At 38.0% G+C, this 18,519-nt stretch overlaps 1 protein-coding gene across 2 annotated transcripts; it reads right to left on the reverse strand.

Annotated features, from left to right (window-relative positions):
• Nucleotides 1-536: 536 nt before the first annotated feature.
• c23h12orf56 (chromosome 23 C12orf56 homolog) lies at nt 537-17,642 on the reverse strand. 2 transcript variants are annotated; one of them, XM_061714424.1, is made up of 14 exons: nt 17,318-17,642; nt 11,042-11,246; nt 10,620-10,635; nt 6,304-6,499; nt 5,280-5,435; nt 4,650-4,720; nt 3,886-4,030; nt 3,613-3,707; nt 2,864-2,953; nt 2,465-2,552; nt 2,313-2,381; nt 1,399-1,476; nt 1,132-1,313; nt 537-854 (listed from the first exon to the last, which is right to left on the reverse strand). In XM_061714424.1, the coding sequence occupies exons 1-14, from the start codon at nt 17,567-17,569 to the stop codon at nt 743-745; spliced, it is 1,755 nt and encodes a 584-aa protein (XP_061570408.1). In that variant the 5' UTR covers nt 17,570-17,642; the 3' UTR covers nt 537-742. The 2 variants fall into 2 exon arrangements, with proteins under 2 accessions (XP_061570408.1, XP_061570407.1); XM_061714423.1 differs by having other exon boundaries at nt 2,313-2,387.
• Nucleotides 17,643-18,519: the final 877 nt, after the last annotated feature.

The following is an 18,519-nucleotide window of genomic DNA, read 5'->3' on the forward strand; positions in this document are numbered from 1 at the left end:
ATAAGAGCCTAAACTTGACCCCAAATCCCCAGAAACATGACACATGGTGGAGATAACAGTATGGATAAGCGGGGAGCAAGCGATAAACAAGACAAGATATACACAGAGGGCTTGACGAGACACAGGTGCAAACAATCAGGGCAAATGGACAAGGGAAGCCAAACTACATCCATCCATCCATTATCTATACCCGCTTTATCCTTTGCAGGGTCACGGGGACACAAGGGGATGGGATTTCAAAATAAAACAGAACGTAACTACAAAAACCGTGGCAAAACTCAAAACCGTGACATAATGTATCATTTCTAAAAAAAAAAAAATCATCAGAAGAAAAAATTTAAATAATGTTGAAAACACTGACTTCCAGGATTTCTTTTTTTTTTTAATGGAAATGTGACCAACATTCCTTAATTAATTAATTAATTATGCAGCTCGACACTCTTAAGCGGTTATTTTCTTGTTCTTTTAAACTTTGGAGTTTATTTTAAAAAGAAAGAAATAATAATTAGAAAGCTTTTAATTTGGATTAATTTTATTCATTGCATTCTCTCCACAAGCACATTCAACATTTATCAACATTAAGCTTCTATACATGCATTAACCAAAACCTGTAAGTATACTGATAATACCTGCAAGAGATCCATGGCAAAGGGGATCAGGAAATATTCCGAGTTTTAAAAAGGCACACCTTCATGAATCCTTTTACCTTTTAGCAGGTAACAAGAAAAAAGTAGGTGTTCGATCATCTGTTCAGTAGAAGAGTCTGAATACTTTCCATCAGTCGAATAGTTGGTTGGCTAATGGGATAATGAGGCAGCAGCTTCTCCTCTGCACATGACGGCTTCACAAAGTATCTGCAGGACAAAAACAGGAGCTACCTAATTAATTTACCCAACAGATAGTATGAAGCTGCTTTTCTATGATGTTTACTGTTTGAAAGTAATACATTTGGTAGTAAATTTGGTACTGCTATAGAGCTCTACTATAAGCCTTAAATAATTAATTCCAGCTATCTTATTTGATAAAAACCTGTGAAAATGATGCTGTTATACAGTTCTGACAGACTGTGGAGTGACTTTGCTTCAATTTGCTTGAAAAGTCCTAAAAGTTGAGCAGAGAAGAGCGGCAAACCTGAATTCCTCCCTGAAGTGCGAGCGCAGGTGCAGAGCCAGCTGGTTGCTGTGCTGCAGGCAGCCCAGCAGGAGGTGGCACCGCTGGAACAGCACAACGGACTGCACGGCATTCGGGTACGATTCCTGAGGGCCCAACAGAACCAGCACCACCTGCTGGGCTTGGTAACCGATGAAGGATAACTGCAGGGGAGAGATACGGTCAGCGTGTTGTTGTGTCCTTGTTATAGATGAACAGATGTTACAGATAGACGTATAGACTGTTTACCAGGTGAGGGTGAGGCTGCAGGACTCTGAAGATCCAACCCACAGTCAGGAAGTTGTCAGCAGAAGAACACCTGCTGGTCTGAAACATATAAACATGGCAGAAAAAAATATGACTGTCCAAGCAACAATAATAGCAGAAATAATAGCATGAAATGAGTTTCCTTGCAAACTAATTTGCAGAGGTGTCAAAAGTATTCACATTCATTACTCAGGTAGAAGTATAGATACTAGAGTTTAAAAAATACTCCTGTAGAAGTTGAAGTATCAACTCAAGTTTTTTACTCAAGTAAAAGTATAAAAGTACTGATTTCAAAACTACTTAAAGTATAAAAGTAAAAGTAATGTAAGGGGGAAAAAAGCCATTAAGGACAAAAGCCATTGAAAATGAATGCATCTTAGTATAATGCAAATATATTAAAGAACCATAAATGTGTACTATTGAGCATTAACATGTGTTTCAGAGAGCAGAAGATATGATGACTAGTTGCCTATAAGTATTATAATGGTGTAAAAAGTCAAACTTCAGAGGCATGTTATCATTTATCCTAACCTTTATTGGAATGTACATCCAAGTTTAGTTGCAGGAATCTGTAAGAACAAAACTGGACAAGAACATCTGTGCCACAACCACAACCAAATTCACTCTATCCGGATGGCGCAATTTAACTGGATAGTTTGTTTTTTTTAAAGGCCGAAATGAAATAGAGTAACGAGGCTGTTTTTAAAATGTAAGGAGTAAAAAGTACAGATAATTGCGTGAAAATGTAAGGAGTAAAAGTAAAGAGTCGTCTGAAAAATAATTACTCCAGTGAAGTATAGATAACCAAAATTTCTACTTAAGTAAGGTAACGAAGTATTTGTACTTAGTTACTTGACACCTCTGCTAATTTGTAAGGAAAAAAAGTGTGAACTCACCTCATATCCTAAAAGCAGGAGTTCAAAGAGCAGAGAGCAGGCCGCATCCAGATACTCGGTGAGTAAACCCTGAAGCTGACGGACACATGACTTTTATAAACACAGCCCAAACAGACCGCGGCACATGTTCTTGACGGCAGTAAACGGATCACCTCTGAGTCCACCGGAGATCCTCGGCTCGGGGTTCTCAGTTGTGGATCACAAATCAAGGCAAGCAGCATTCTGGAGGCCAAAGCACCTCTGCAGAGAGAAATCAGGACCACAAGAGATTAATGAGGACTTTTAGCGTCTTTAATAGCTTTTATTGTACTTAACTGGAGCAACAAGATGCTTTTGCTGCTCCAGCGCTCTGGCAGCTATTTTCATGATCAACTTCTTAACTTAACGTCACCCATTATACAGCAAAACTTTTCTATAATTTTAAATCATATTTAAAGGATGTTAAAGAGAGCACTCATACAACTGAAGCAAATACCTTAAACAACATAGATATAAATAGCAGATGATAGATTAGAAGACACAAATGCATGCAAACGAAAAGACGTGTTTACTTTTCGGCAGAGAGCAGGCTGATTCTGGCTGCTTCCACCTCTGTCTCCCTGAACATGATGGCGAGCGTCTGGACGACCAGGGTGCTCAGTCTGAAAAATAACAGCTGCTGTATAAATCAATCACAAAATATACACTGAAGAAGCACTCTCTCCGTGCGACTCATACTGTGTTCTATGTCAAACTGAGCCACTCAGACCTCATTCTGTCCTCATCCTCACATAAGTGTAGATCATAGCTAAAACATAACCTTATATGAGAAATGGACGTTATCAAGAAGGAATCTGGGCCTTCCTGCAGCACAAAGGACTTTTTTCATGTATTTTGACATCATGGTTCCCATATAAACACTGCACTGCTGTTTAACTATTACTGCAAAAGATGTTGCATTGTTTAGATCATCGTTCTCCATATAGGTGTGGAGGGAGACGGGAGGAGCTAGGTGATGCTTCCTAAAAGTAAGAAAGAGATTCCTTCTAGTAAAATCATAACTGGTATTTTAACACAAATAAAAGAAAAATGTTGTCTTGCTGCTTTAAAAAAAAGTGTCACAATCATGTAACAGGAAGTACTGACTTTATATTCGACAGACGTCACTGACCACAGTCTCCAAGCAACATTTATTTGACCTCACACCTCTCCCACACTCTCTCTCTCACACACACACACACACACACACACACACACACACACACACACACACACACACACACACACACACACACACACACACACACACACACAGTCTTACAGTAGCTGATCCGCTGTATAAACTCCCCCGAGGCTCTGACAGCTGTAGAAACAGTCCTCCAGAGTCTGAACCAGGAAAACACACACTTCTCTTGACTGAAACACAGAAAAACAGAAACACAACTTCTTCACTCATCAGAATCCACCTGTATCAGCCACATTTTCAGATGGATAAACCCCAGTTAGGTTCTTTGTTTGTTATAACTACATGCCACAGGAAATTATCAAGCATTTCACTCCTCAACTTTATCTGGTGTGCCGGTGAACGTCTCACCCTCCAGAAGATTCGCCGTAGCGTGACGCTGCGGTGAGCGGCTGTTCTCAGCTCCTGCAGAAGCAGGTACAAGCTCTCCATGCTAATCCCATCCTGTAGGAGCTCTGAGCTCAGCTGACCGAGCAGGTGAGCCGTCCGCTCCATGCTAGACAGGCATAAACTTCCAATCATTTATTTAGATCCAGCAAATACACCAACACAGAGTGATCCTGTCAGTTATCATACATTAGCTTCCTGGCCGGTGACATTTGTCACCTGGGGGCTGGTGCAGGATGAAAACAAAGTAAAACACCTCATCTTTGTGTTTAAGCAAGAAAAACATGTTGTTTTTTCCTTTTATAGAAAAGGTCAGGAAATATGCAAAATTATCAAGGATAACAGGAAAAAGCAATACCACGTCTGATCACGTCAATCCGAGCTTCTGTGACATCTCAAATTACACACATAAAACAAAAAAAAAAATATTGTGCATATGCACTTAATACGTATTCACATTTTATGACCTGTCATACACCAAAGAGTAACTTTACTTTAAAGTTTAAACCAGGCACATTAATAAATTGTAAAAAGAGCATTTTGCTTTTAAACTATAAATGGAAAGGATGAATCAGTCAATTTACATGCACTAACAGAGAGTCAAATTGTTGCCTTAATCTGACCGATTTCGAATTTTAACTTTGCAGTGATATGCTGCTAACTTGTGGTCAGGAGTGATTTTAAAGCGTTGGCTTTTAAAGTAAAGGCAGAAAACTACTGTACTGTACCTGATGGGAGAAGCAGAGGATGATGCAGTACACCTCCTTCTGTAGAGTGGATCCAACAAAAGCGTCGACCTCTGGACACACAAACACAAATATCTTATTGTGAGAGTAGATCCTCAGAGGAGCAGAGAGAGGAAAAAACACAACAAAATGTCCTTTGTGGTGAAAATAAAACAGTGTTTAATTTGAGATTTCCTGTGTATATGTATTCAATAAACTTTGTATTTTCATTCCCTCTCAAGTTCCCGGCAGCTGCGTGTGCACAGATGGTAGTTTTGTTACTGAGATCTGATCTCTAAACCACTTAAGGAAGATTAGAATGACAAAGATTGCTTTCCTTTCTTTGAGTGACATAAATAACCAAATAACCAGTTCAAATTCAGTTATATCTTTTGTCAGGAGAAGTTACAGTCACAGTTAGTGTACCTTGCTCTAAAAGCCAGTTCAGTGGATGGTTAATCAATAAATAAGGAATACACTGAAATCCCTGCTTGACAATGATATTTGAGTCTTGAAAACCATCTGCAGGTCAGAATGAAGACAGGAACATATCCCAGCCTTCAGTAATGTTGTTCTACAGGTGAAATGCACAACCAGACTGAGTCTTAAAAATGTCTCTTTGGCTCCACTTACAATAATGTAGCTGTTCCACGAGCTCTGCAGGTGGAAGTAAAGTCTGGATGTCTGCGAAACAACGTAAAAATGCAGCTCTGCTTCTCTGTCCTCCTCATCGCCCATGCAGTCTCGCCTCAGCAGCCGTGACAGGACCGAGCCGAGCCTCTCCATCACCTGGAGCATCACAGCAACACGGATAAACCCTTCACTGCTTCCTTTCAGGGAACTGCTACACTACAGGTTACAGGTTGCGTCATACACAAAGTTTATATGTAATATTTTTTAGAAAATATCACGCTGAAAAAGTTCACTTTCTGTGTGTCACTTCTATAAGTCGTTTTTTTTACCATCACATCATATAATATAATATAATATCGGGGAGTTTAGAACAGTATGCGCTACATTTCTGTGTTTTATAAAGTACACAGAAAATAACCTAAATTGTCTTAACTGGCAACATTCGCTGCATTAAAAAAAATATAAACAAACTAGAACTTTATTTAAAAAGAAAAAAATAAGTAACAACGATCTAGAATCATCATCAATTGATCAGTGACAAGTGAGGATGCCAGGTTAGGGTATAAAAGGAGTCTCATTGAGCCAAACTCCATCACAGAATCATAGATAAGGTCAGAAAATATTTCTAAATAAACTGGCATATTATTTATGTCTTTCAAGACCTATATCGCATAATACTGTGAAATATTAGTGAGTAAAGTCCGATGTCATGCACAGCCATTTAGCTGATGAGCTCTCAGGCAGCACTGAATGAAAAACATCATCTTGCTGAGATCAACCACATGAGCCTTGAAAATCCATCGTCACTGAACATAGTTCACCACTGAGTCCAGAAATGGAGCCTGAACATGTATCAACCAAAGAATAAGTCATATATCAGGTCTCTAGGGAAACTACAACAGTCTCAGGGCAGAAACTCATTTCATATTCATAAAAAGTGTCCAAAGCAAGGATGATGTGACATAATAGAGAACACGCCTCCAGCCCCCATTTTATTTTGAGTTCATTTTGGAACCATCCATACCTGACTGCTGTCGATCACCTTTAGACTTCCCTCTGAGAGCGATGAAGGCGAGGCGGGGGATGTGAGGGGTGAGTAGAAAGAGGGGGGCTGGGCGGCAGGGTGCTGCACCCTTGGGAGCCCCAGTGTCTCGGGGTTTGGGCAGGAAGCAGAGCGGGTGGGCTTCAGCCCCGGGGGGGGCTCGTCCTTCATCTGCTGACTGACACCAACGAAAGAGAGCAAGAAGTTTTATTGTCTGGTGTTCTCCAGTTCAGTTAAACTATTTTTTTTAAATATTTTTCATGATATGGATAAGAATGTAGTTATTAAATAATTTATTTCATATGTGATAGTTTCATCTGACAATTTCAGTTGATGATGATTTGACTCCACAACAACTCCATCAATAAACTCAACCCGATTCTGAACATTTAATTTTTCTACCTTTTTTAAGGTAATTTCATCAAAGACGCAGCTGCCTTCCAACATGTACATGCTTCCACCTGGCCCTTGACAGCTGGTGGTCTTGCAGGATTTGCAGGTTTGTCTACCACCACAGCTCACAGGAGGCTCATCGCTATAGAAATGCATCTGTGTGCGAGTGTTTAATGACATCCCAGAGGTGCAGCTGATAAGCTCCAGACAGCCTTTACACTTCCTGCTGTTTACATGTCAGACATCAGCTTTTGGCTGTAACCAGGCAACAATTCAGAGTTTGGTGACAGCAAACGTGTTTGCATTTCCCGTCCGTCGTCTCTTGACAATCAATCTGTTTCCTGACTAATACTCAGAGGGATTACACGGATGTAATCCCGGGTGATGGGAACCAAATTGGATGTCTAAAAACAACATGGATACCACACGTGGTGTCACCATCACTTCCTCATCCAAAATTGTCACGCTACCACGCTTAGCGAGGCACCAGCCATTTGAATTAACCCAATGACTGTAATTTTTGATTTTACCGTCAAGTCAACATGTTAAACGATATATTCTGCTGTAAACGTCTGCCGGTGGCTCTGTGGATATTTCGCCAGGGATTAGGGTTGCCACCTTTCAGAAATAGAAATAAGGGACGCCCTGATTTCAGCAGCGCAGGAGCCAGAAAAAAGCCCCAAAACTTCTAAACTGAATAAAAATGTGTTTATTTTATATGAAAAAACTAAATGCTTTGATTTAAAGTTTAAAGTGCTTTAATAGCATTGAACTTGCATGACTGTACAGACAGACAACCATACCAGCAACTGAAATATCCTCCTATGCTACGTATGTCCACATCAGCCCAGATGTATAATATACATACAGGTGAAGAATATGGTGTAAAAGTTAATTTATTTCAATAATTCAACTAGAATATGGTGTAAAAGTTAATTTATTTCAATAATTCAACTAGAATATGGTGTAAAAGTTAACTTATTTCAATAATTCAACTAGAATATGGTGTAAAAGTTAATTTATTTCATTAATTCAACTAGAATATGGTGTAAAAGTTAATTTATTTCAATAATTCAACTAGAATATGGTGTAAAGGTTCATTTATTTCAATAATTCAACTAGAATATGGTGTAAAAGTTAATGAAAATACGGTACAAATCGTGTCCCGTATTAGTTCAATACGGGACGCAACATTTTTTTCTCAAATAAAGGACAATTCCGTATTTTACGGGACGGGTGGCAACCCTACCAGGGATCCACTGAAGGAGCTAATAGCCAAAGCTAACTTTTATTTAAATACGATTGGGGTGTTCCCGCAACATGGCTGCACTGAAAAAAATTAGCTTCAAAACACATGACTTAATGTCACATGACTTAATGCTTCGTCCATAGTTTTTCCACGGTAAATGTTGGGAACATTTTTAACTTAAAAATTATCAAGTTTGCTGTAAAAATTGTGGTGTCATATACACACACTACAACAACCATGTGTGATGTACCACTTAAACAACATTCACATAACAGTTTTTAACAAAACCTCCTCCTCCGCTAAACCAGCCATCACCACAATGTTAGCAGTAGAAGCTACAATGCCTGACGGCAGAAAAATAAACCAAAAGGATTCTGCAAATTGACTGAAATGTGTATGCAGCCCGTAAATATTACTTTTAAACAAAGCTTTTCAATATCTTCTTGATTTAATTAATAGCCTAAGCATTCCGTCACAGCACCATCACCATTCCGTACATATACGTCAGTACGGTTACATGCACATCTAAATCGAGCTACTGGTAATAATCGAGCTAAGGATTTGACTGGAGTTTCCCAGAAATCCAAGTATAAATGCGAGAATGGATTTATTGAGTGAGGTGCGTTCGACTCGGCATTCTTCCGGTTAGTTGGAACAATTAGTAAACAAACATGGCAGATTTGAAGCAGACATAAAAGGACAACAATACGCGAAGATATGGACACCAAGGATGTAGCAGCTCTGTACATTTCGTACATACTAAACCTGATCATAAGATGCTCTTCATCTTCTGCTACTGTGTTGTTGTGATGCCGTGACTGTTGTTATTCCCCCTTCTGCAGTCTCATCAGGCCAGGGGGAGGCCCAGGCCAGACAATAGCTCGGCTAACCGTGGTTTGCGTATACATGCCTGAATAGCTCAATGTAGAACCGCATTATCTGGCTCTAATAGCTCGATTTCAAGAACTCCAGTTCGGTTTGACTACAGCCCAACTAAAAGGTGTATATATGGCTTTTAAAACTTCAATATCAGTCGGACTAAGGCAGTAGTCTGACTTTCTCTTAGTGCATGTAAAACATACTGACTGACTCTTGCTGGTTTTTCCAACATCTCCAACACACACATGCTGAGGAGAACCGCCTGCTAATTGCAAAGCAAAAACGTCCCACTCTCTTCTAGTACAGCGAATGCAACGTGATGTGAAGTTGTGGGTGGAGTTAAAGGTCAGGATCTACTCTTATATGGATCAAGGATGTCACAGTATCAGCACAAGTTTACGCTAAAGTAGCAGGGTTGTGTTTTTTTTCATAGTAGATCCTCTTTAAATATAAAATGCATATTAAACTGATACTTATATAACCAAATAAGGGAAAACGTCCCTACAAAATGATTGCAATGTTTAACGGGTTTATATCCCTGTCTGGGATGCTACTGCTGCTCCCTTATTTAAAAATCTACAGATCCTTACTATTTATCAACAGTTACCAAATATGCATTTTTCTTTACAAGATATTTTCCTCAGAAGGAAATGTTCCTGAGCACTTTAGGTCATACTTCGCTACAAACTCTCAATTTCATTCCTACTCAACACGGCAGGCCCTCGCCCTACATCCGCCGAAATGTCTGGAATCCAGAAGCCAATTTTTGTTTAGGTATAGAGGTGTCAAAGTCTGGAATAGTTGGTACCATATTGCAAACAATTGTAGGTCTGTATCCATTTTCAAAAGTCGCTCAAGAGAGCATTTCATTCAACAATGTAGTCAAGAAAGCTCTTGCTTTCCCCACTGTTAATGTTTCTTTTGTACTTCATATTCTGTGTTGCCATTTGTTCAGCATAATATTCATATTGTCATGATCATTTGATCATAGGTCTACAGTAATTTTTTATTTTCATTCATGTTCTGCATGCAATTTTTATGATGTATTTTTTATTTTAATTTTATGATTTTGTATCCTCATAACTTTATTGTTAAATGTTATTAGGTGGGGGCTCCTCATAAGCCTACTGGCTTGCTCGCTCCTCCCTGCACAGTTTCTTTTAACTGCACTTATTTGTGTGATGTTATTTTTTATTGTATGTGCTAAATAAACTAAACTAAACTAAACTATATTAAATTCTTTAAATTCTTTAATATGCTCGCTGTGGTAAACATATATTATGGTGCTGATGATTATGATGCTTACAGCGGTGGCACTTGAGCAGTGTCGTCTCTTATGTAAATAAGTAATGAGCTACCCGAGACACTGCTGAGGGTTATTCTGCACTCTGGTAGGGACACAGCTTTCACGTAGCACATACTTAGAACACATACAAGTTTAAACTTGTTCAACACACCACACACACACGCACGCACGCACGCACGCACGCACGCACGCACGCACACACACACACACACACACACACACACACACACACACACAAAAGACTTCCTCTCCTACAGGCCTGCAGGAGTGAACATCTGTAAAGCTTTTATAGCGCTCAGTTTGTCTGTCTCCCTGACTCCCACCCAGTAACTATACTGCAGAAAGTAGAAGAATTCATTAATGAAAAGAGGCACTCCACCTCCATCTCATCAGCAACTCCCACAATTCAAACCGGGGGGGAGTCACACTGAGTTAGTAGGATCTCCAGGTGTTGATGGAAACAGGACTCACCTTTCTGCAGCAAATCCTGTCGGGGACACAGAGACACAGACAGGGTAGGATTACAGGTAAAACTTTCAGGACAAAGAAATACAACACCTGAAGGACATGAGGCTCACTGCTTTCTTTTACAACAAACACAGATTTTCCACATGATTAAACCCAATAGTCTATGGCACAAATACACAGGAACATTTACAGCATTATTTAATGTCTTTAAGTAAAATAAAGGAGCCCTGAACAGCAAGTCTAACCAGCACTGATCTGTCATCTTAAAACACCCATGTCTATTAAAATGTTAATCAAATATGCCTCGAATGCATACACAGAGCTCCAAAAGAGAAGATTTTACACAAATTAAAAAACACATTTATCTGCTGATATGAGTAGTTTTTCTAACATGAGTTCAAGTGTGAAAGCATACTTGTTTGTACCTTTTAAGGTCTCTAGTGGTGTTATTGTTGTTGGGCAGTGGCTGGCTCTGCGAGAGGGCGGGGCTCCAGGAGCAAGTCCCTCCCCCTTCTGTCTCCTCAACCAATCACGCCTCTTCCCCACAGGTTTGTCAGCGGTGTAGCTGATTCGTATATGCTGGCAGCGTTCCCGGTCTTTGGGACTGAGGAACTCTGGGAGGTCATTTACCTGCACAGGTAAAAATGATTAAAGCAGAATATTTTTACCTCAGCAGGTCCTCCTGTAGAACGTGAGGTTAAGTCAACACTGATGGAGATTTACACTAATTTTGTCTTAACCCAGTCACTGCTGTTTTCCCTTCTTGAGCCTCTTAGGCTCTCTGCTATGACGTGCACTTTAACTCTGTGATCTAGTTTCACTGCTTTTGTTGTAAAGTGATGCCCAGTTGATGCAAGAGATGGACTGGAAGGAAGTCCAAAGTTACTTTGGCTCCTATTTGTTGCAGAGCGATTTCAGAGCTTTTTTGTTGTATTATTTTCAACTATATATTGGGTTATTTTTCAATGCTTTTTGGACTTAAATGGGGAAAAACCTACATTTTAAGATGTTTAATAATGGATTTAACATCTTCTTAACACTGAAAACAATAATAATAATAATAATAATAATAATAATAATAATAATAATAATAATAATAATAATAATAATAATAATAATAATAATAATAATAATAGCTGCAGTCCTAAAAATTAGTAAGGATTCTCAAATAAATAAAACAAACAAGTTGAAAAGTTTTTCTACAATGCAAACTGTAAAAGTAAGAAATGTAATTTAAATTAAATGATGTACATCTTTGTTTCACAAGCAGAAGTACAAGGTGTCTTCACTGACCCTGAGTTGTGTTTAGAAAACGTATAAGCGGTGCGAAGGCCCTATTGTATCTGTAGGAATTATTTTTCTTTCTTTCTCTCTTCCGACGAAAGGAGGGCCTTTTTGCCCCCCTAAACGTGCCCCAAAAGTCACCAAATTTTGCACGCAAGCCAGGCCTGGCGAAAAATTTGATATTTAATGGTTTGCATTAATGGGCGTTGCAAAATGGCTCAACAGCGCCCCCTAGAAAAACTTTGTGCCTCAAGCCCCACAATACGGTTTGACGTACATGCACGAAAATCGGTACACACCTGTATCATGTCGCAACTTAAAGAAAAGTCTCTTGGCGCCATGGCCGAAACCGAACAGGAAGTCGGCCATTTTGAATTAATCGTCTAATTTTGGCGCAATTTATGCAATTTATGTGTTATACATCAAAATGTGCATCTCCATCCTGCTACGACGCACATTACTTTTCTCGTTCAAAACCGTTACTGTGGCGACACTAGACGCCAAAAAGCGCGCCCCCACTTCATCTGATGGTCCATATGTGATAGTTCCTACTTTCTGCCATAACTTTTGAATGGTTTGACATAAAGAGTCGTGAGCGGTGTCATCTGACTCGGTTTTGAGTCCTTGAACATAACTGGTGCAAATTAGCCCCGCCCCTTCATCTGATTGGTCGATATGTGATGGTTCCTACTTTCTGCCATAACTTTTGAATGGTTTGATATAGAGAGTCGTGGGTGGTGTAATCCGCTAAATGTCCAGGCCTGAAGAATCTACATGCAAGTCATACAAGCTTCCACTGCAGCACGCCTGAACGTGCACAAGGGTGCGAGGGCCCGTTCATCGCTGCTTGCAGCTTTAATTTTAATTGATGCAGCACAGTACACACGAAAAGCTGGCAGATAAGCAAAGTTAAACAGAAAAGTTTATAATTACAAATAACAATATTCTGAAAAATTCCACAATCAATGGACTGATTGGTGATAGGTCAGGCTACCAGGATAAGGGATGGGAACCGTCCAGTAAAGACTTTAAGATCAGGGATGGCTTGTACTGTAGCTCACTACCTCATGCAAAATTCCATCACTGAATCTCCTATCAGTTATAAGAAATATTTCTCTCTGAAAACACATCACAAACTCCTCTGAGCACAAGCTCATCTCAAATGAACAGAAAGACAGAGGTCACATGTTTTGTTGTCAAATGAGTGCAGAGAAAAAATGGACAACCAGGCAAAAAATGTAGATAAAATATTGCTCATATAGTTGATCTGCATACGTGAGAAGTTACTGTTGATGCAGAGTTCAGCAGCACAATGCCAGACATAATGATGCTCAACGTCCAATAGCACGGCTGTATAGAGACAGATCTGTGTGCTTAACTGACCTGCAGTTCAGATCGGTTTTCTATTGAAACAATGTTGCTTCATAAAGAAGCGAGTCAGACAACGACACCCAGCCAGGGCTGAGCAGTTGCCTTTGAAGTTATTATAAATGAGGGAAATTGCAAACTTGGAAACAGAGATGTATCAGACTTGTTTGATAAGGAAGAATGACTTGTATCGTGCACCTTGTGATGGAAAATTTTGTTGGCCACTAAGGCTGCACGATTCTGGACAAAATGAGAATCACGATTTTTTTGCTTAGAATTGAGATCACGATTCTCTCACGATTTTTTTCCAATATAAAATTTATTGCACTTATTACTTTAACTTTGCAACAGCTGAACAAAAATATAATATCAATAAACATCTCTTGTCTTCTTTACACAAACCTTTGAATAATTTAAACAATAATAACAATTTTGAACAATATTTGTTCCTCCCTGAGTTGAACACCCTTTCAGAAAGGGGACTTGTAACAGATCCTGTAGTTCTGAGGCAACAAATTATTCCTCTGGCTGGGATGAACCCCCCATTGCCTTTTGCTGCTATTAAGAAGCTGCCGATACAAAAGGTAAACGTTACAAAAAATATGATAGTGCCTGATAAAAGACTGGCATCAACTTTGTAACAGCTGACATTGAACAGAAAAACAATAAACATCTCTCTTGTCTTTAAATAATTTAAACAATAATAACAGTTTAACAATATTTGTTCCTCCCTGAGTTGAACACCCTTTCAGAAAGGGGACTTGTAACAGATCCTGTAGTTCTGAGGCAACAAATTATTCCTCTGGCTGCTTTTTGCTGTAATAGCTGACATTGAACATAAAAACAATAAACATCTCTCTTGTCTTTAAATAATTTTAACAATAACAATTTTAACAATATTTATGTGCAATATGTGTCAGGTGATGAGAAAGGTAGATGTTTCTCCAAATGTAATCCACAATCATTAACAAAATATAACAAACATGACAACATGATAGTTGACCATGACAGGACTACAACAACCTAGAACATAGGCCTAGTCCTTTTTTTTATGCAGCCATCTTTTAATTTTTTTTTTTTTTTTTTTTTTTTTTTAAATCGTCGTCATTCGGAAATGAGATCGCGTTCAAGCATGAATCGAGATCGCGATTTTTTAACGATTAATGGTGCAGCCCTATGGCCACTTGATTAAACTAAAAATGCTGAGAGTGGCAGAACTTTAGCCACGGCCGATTAAGCATACAGACTGATAGTCTGCCCCCGACCTTGACAACAACAAGCTTCCTAAGTTTCATTGCCATTCTGCATCTGCAACACCTAATGTGTTCTGACCCTTTTGCATGCAATAGCTTAATTAAATCTACTGAAATCTGGCTCATCTCTCAAGTCTTATTCTTGGTAACACTCAGGTTCAGTCCAGATATTCATCTAGTTGGAAAGAACATATTAAAGAGTGTTTAATAGTTTTTTGTCACAACACATCAGAATATGTTTTTATTCTACTGCAGCCTCCGAAAGGCCACCGCAGGCCAGGTAGTAATCTGACAGTTAAAGCAGACGGGATTTACTTTGTCATTAAGACATTAAACCTCTGACCTAACAGCAAGCTGTGGGGATCAGAGGCTCATCTGCCACTCAGGTTTGTCCCTCACCTCTGAGCTGTTATGTGGTTGTATTATGTAGCTGTGAGGCTGATCCTAACTTAAACCTTTGCTACTGTTGACTGGGTCATACACTTTATTTATATTCTTAAACTGGCTTTCCTAACTGCTTAATTAGATAACTGTTGCAGCACTGCAGAAAGTTGGAAAGCTAAGCTTTAAGCTTTACTCTTTAATATGTACATTGCGTTAAAGTGTCTTTTTCCTTTATCCTAGGACTATTTTCAGATGAGTTAGGAGTGTCCCGTGCGAATAAAAAGATTGTCATTTTGTGCTCACTTCAGGCTAAACCCTGTATAGCAACTTCCTGGAAGAGTACTGAACCTCCCATAGTTAAACATTGGTTTAACAGTCTTTCCAACGTTCTAGCCATGGAGAAGTTAACCTATGCCACCAAGGGGAAAATACAGAGTTTCTTTAAGTTATGGGGACAATTTATTGAATATCTTGTCACCAATCAGGAAGTGTATAAAGAAAATGTGATATTCAACACATCAGCCTTATAGGATACAGGGTTATAATTTTTATTTTATTTTTTATTTTATTGAATTTTTATTTATTCATCTGTATATTTTTTCAGTATTTCTTGGTTTTGTCTTATCTTTTCTCTGAATGTGGGCATGTAAACCATCATTAATGTATATGTCATGTTAAATCTGAAAACCCAATAAATATAATTTTCCCAAAAAAAGTGTCTTTTTCCACTTTCTCAAATGGCAATTTGTACTTTTTCTAATCACAGTAAGACACTGCATGTCTTTGTTTATTTTTTATTTAGTTCAATAATAATTTGTATTTTTTTAAGACATTGTAAAAATGTACACTGATACAAATATTGTGCTTGATCTACTTAAAAAAATCAACTTTTTGCATGAGATTATTATGTACAGTAGATCAAGAAAGACTAGTCTTTGTATAAACTATTAATTTTTTGGATGTAAATAATACATTTTGCAAGTACAGTCAACAAGTCAGTTAAGTTTACTTTATTTATCAAAATTAAGTTGACTTTATTTACCAAAATTAAGTTGACTTTACTTGCAAATGAATTTTGTACATACTAAAAATTAAGTAGTTTATACAAAGACTAGTTTTTCTTGATCCACATAAAAATCTCATGCGAAAAAGTCGCCTTATTTTTTTTTAAAGTAGATCAAGCAAGATATTTTTTTTTACGATCATTGCTTGTTGTTTGTGTGTAAATGAAAAGATAGCCTGGGATTACATAAATACTGCTTGTTAAGGAAAAAATGCACAATGTGTTATTTTTTGAACAATTGCAGATTGAGTTCAAAACTAGATGTATTTATGTAAAGCAACAAACTTAATTTTTAATTGTTAATATCACAGACTTAAATATCTTATATTTACATGCACTTAGATTTAATTTTTTCAGTGTAGGCTGCAGGAAAAACCTACATTTTAAGATGTTTGTCAATTTTACAATAGATTTAACAATTTATTAACACTGAAAACAATAATAATAGCTGCAGTCCTAAAAATTAGTAAGGATTCTCAAATAAATAAAACAAACAAGTTGAACATTTTTTCTACAATGCAAACTGTAAAAGTAAGACATGTAATTTAAATTAAATTATGTACATCTTTGTTTCACAAGCAGAAGTACAAGGTGTCTTCACTGACCCATTTAGTTGTGTTTAGAAAACATATAAACTGCTTTTAATTGATGCAGCACAGTACACAAGACAAGTTGGCAGACAAGCAAAGTTAAACAGAAAAGTTTATAATTACAAATAACAATATTCTGAAAAATTCCACAATCAATGGACTGATTGGTGATAGGTCAGGCTACCAGGATAAGGGATGGGCACCGTCCAGTAAAGACTTTAAGATCAGGGATGGCTTGTAGCTCATTACCTCATGCCAAATTCCATCACTGAATCTCCTATCAGTTATAAGAAATATTTTAACTCTCTGCAAACACATCACGAACTCCCCTGAGCACAAGCTCATCTCAAATGGACAGAAAGACAGAGGTCACATGTTTTGTTGTCAAATGAGTGCAGAGAAAAAATGGACATGAGGTTTGTAGTTTATGTTTATGAAATGTTTTGAATGTAAATTTTAGTCTATATATTTATTGTAAGTTATTTCTGATACCGATGTAAAGGACACATGTCCTGTATCGGTCAATTTATTTATTAAACTTTATTAAACTTGTAGTGAAAGGTGTAAAAATGTGGGGTTGCATCATATATATATATATATATATATATATATATATATATATATATATATATATATATATATATATATATATATATATATATATATATATATATTATCACTGGGTGATAAAATGGTTCTCCATTTACGGAATAAGGAGAAATAAAAACTTTATGTGAATAATATTCAATTAAAACTCACCAGCTCGATGTGTCTCACTCGGCCGAAGCTGACGGCCTCGGTGATGGTGCGGGGCAGGTACTCGGTCAGGTACACGCACTGGTCGCTCAGCACCGCGTGCATGAACACCTTGTTGACGGAGTCCGACAGCACCACGCACGGCTCCGCGGCGCGGATCCGCTCGTACACGGCGCGCTCCGTGTTCCGCTTCAGGAACGAGTCCAGCCGCGCGTTCCTGCGGGACTGCGCGCTCCCGCCTCCGGTCCGAGCCATGGCGGACCCGCGGGGGAAGGAAGTCTGACCCGGTCCGACGTGTCACTGTCGAGGCTCCGGCGGTCCCTTGGTGTTTCTGTGAACGGCGAGTAATTAAGTGAAGGTCCGTTAATTCTCCATCAGCACGCACCGCTCTCTGATTGGTCCGCGGAGTGGAGCAGGTCGCAGCTGATTGGCTGGAGGGTCAAAGCTCTTTAACAAGTTAAAGAATCGACTTCAGGGGTTAATTTGAAAATCTTTTCGGATTTAGATAAGAAGACTCACATATTATTATTAATATTAATATACATAATATAATTGCACTGGACTTTTTTACCAACTACTTCCTCGCACTGTAAATACTTCCACACTGGGAATGCAGCAATCACCCATGTACATACTGTAACTCAAATGTGTTGTAAATCATATAATCACATCTCATCTGTTTATAATATATATTATCACTCATTCATGTCTGACCTGCACCTCATAACAACAGTATTTATTAATCTGCACTGTGTACAGACATACTTATATATATATATATATATATATATATATATATATATATATATATATATATATATATATATATATATATATATATATATATATATATATATATATATATATATATATATGTGTGTGTGTGCATATATGTGTATATGCTGTACATTGTGTTTTTTTCCACTGCACAAGCACTTCCGGTTAGATGCTAACTGCATTCCGTTGCCCTGTACCTTAACAGTTGCAATGATAATAAAATTGAATCTAATCTTTTTTTTTTTTTTTCAAATTCTGTTTATTGATTTTCACTCTTATAACAAACATACAAAACATACATAACAAAAATTGAATCTAATCTAATCTTATCTATTATTATTATTATTATTGTTGTTGTTGTTGTTGTTTTATTAGATATCATAATACAGTTTTTCAGGTAAGTAACAAGCTCACAAGACAGTTCATGT

The sequence above is a fragment of the Cololabis saira genome, chromosome 23 (genome assembly GCF_033807715.1).
Source record: "Cololabis saira isolate AMF1-May2022 chromosome 23, fColSai1.1, whole genome shotgun sequence".
NCBI lineage: Eukaryota > Metazoa > Chordata > Actinopteri > Beloniformes > Belonidae > Cololabis > Cololabis saira.

Excerpts from the sequence above, each read along its gene's own strand:
- c23h12orf56 (XM_061714423.1), bottom strand. The coding sequence starts at position 17,569 with ATGGCTCGGACCGGAGGCGGGAGCGCGCAGTCCCGCAGGAACGCGCGG. Across the intron at positions 2,954-3,612 it reads TATACAGCGGATCAGCTACT|ACTGAGCACCCTGGTCGTCC; the intron begins GTAAGACTGTGT and ends GTTATTTTTCAG. Across the intron at positions 1,314-1,398 it reads TGCAGCCTCACCCTCACCTG|TTATCCTTCATCGGTTACCA; the intron begins GTAAACAGTCTA and ends TCTCCCCTGCAG.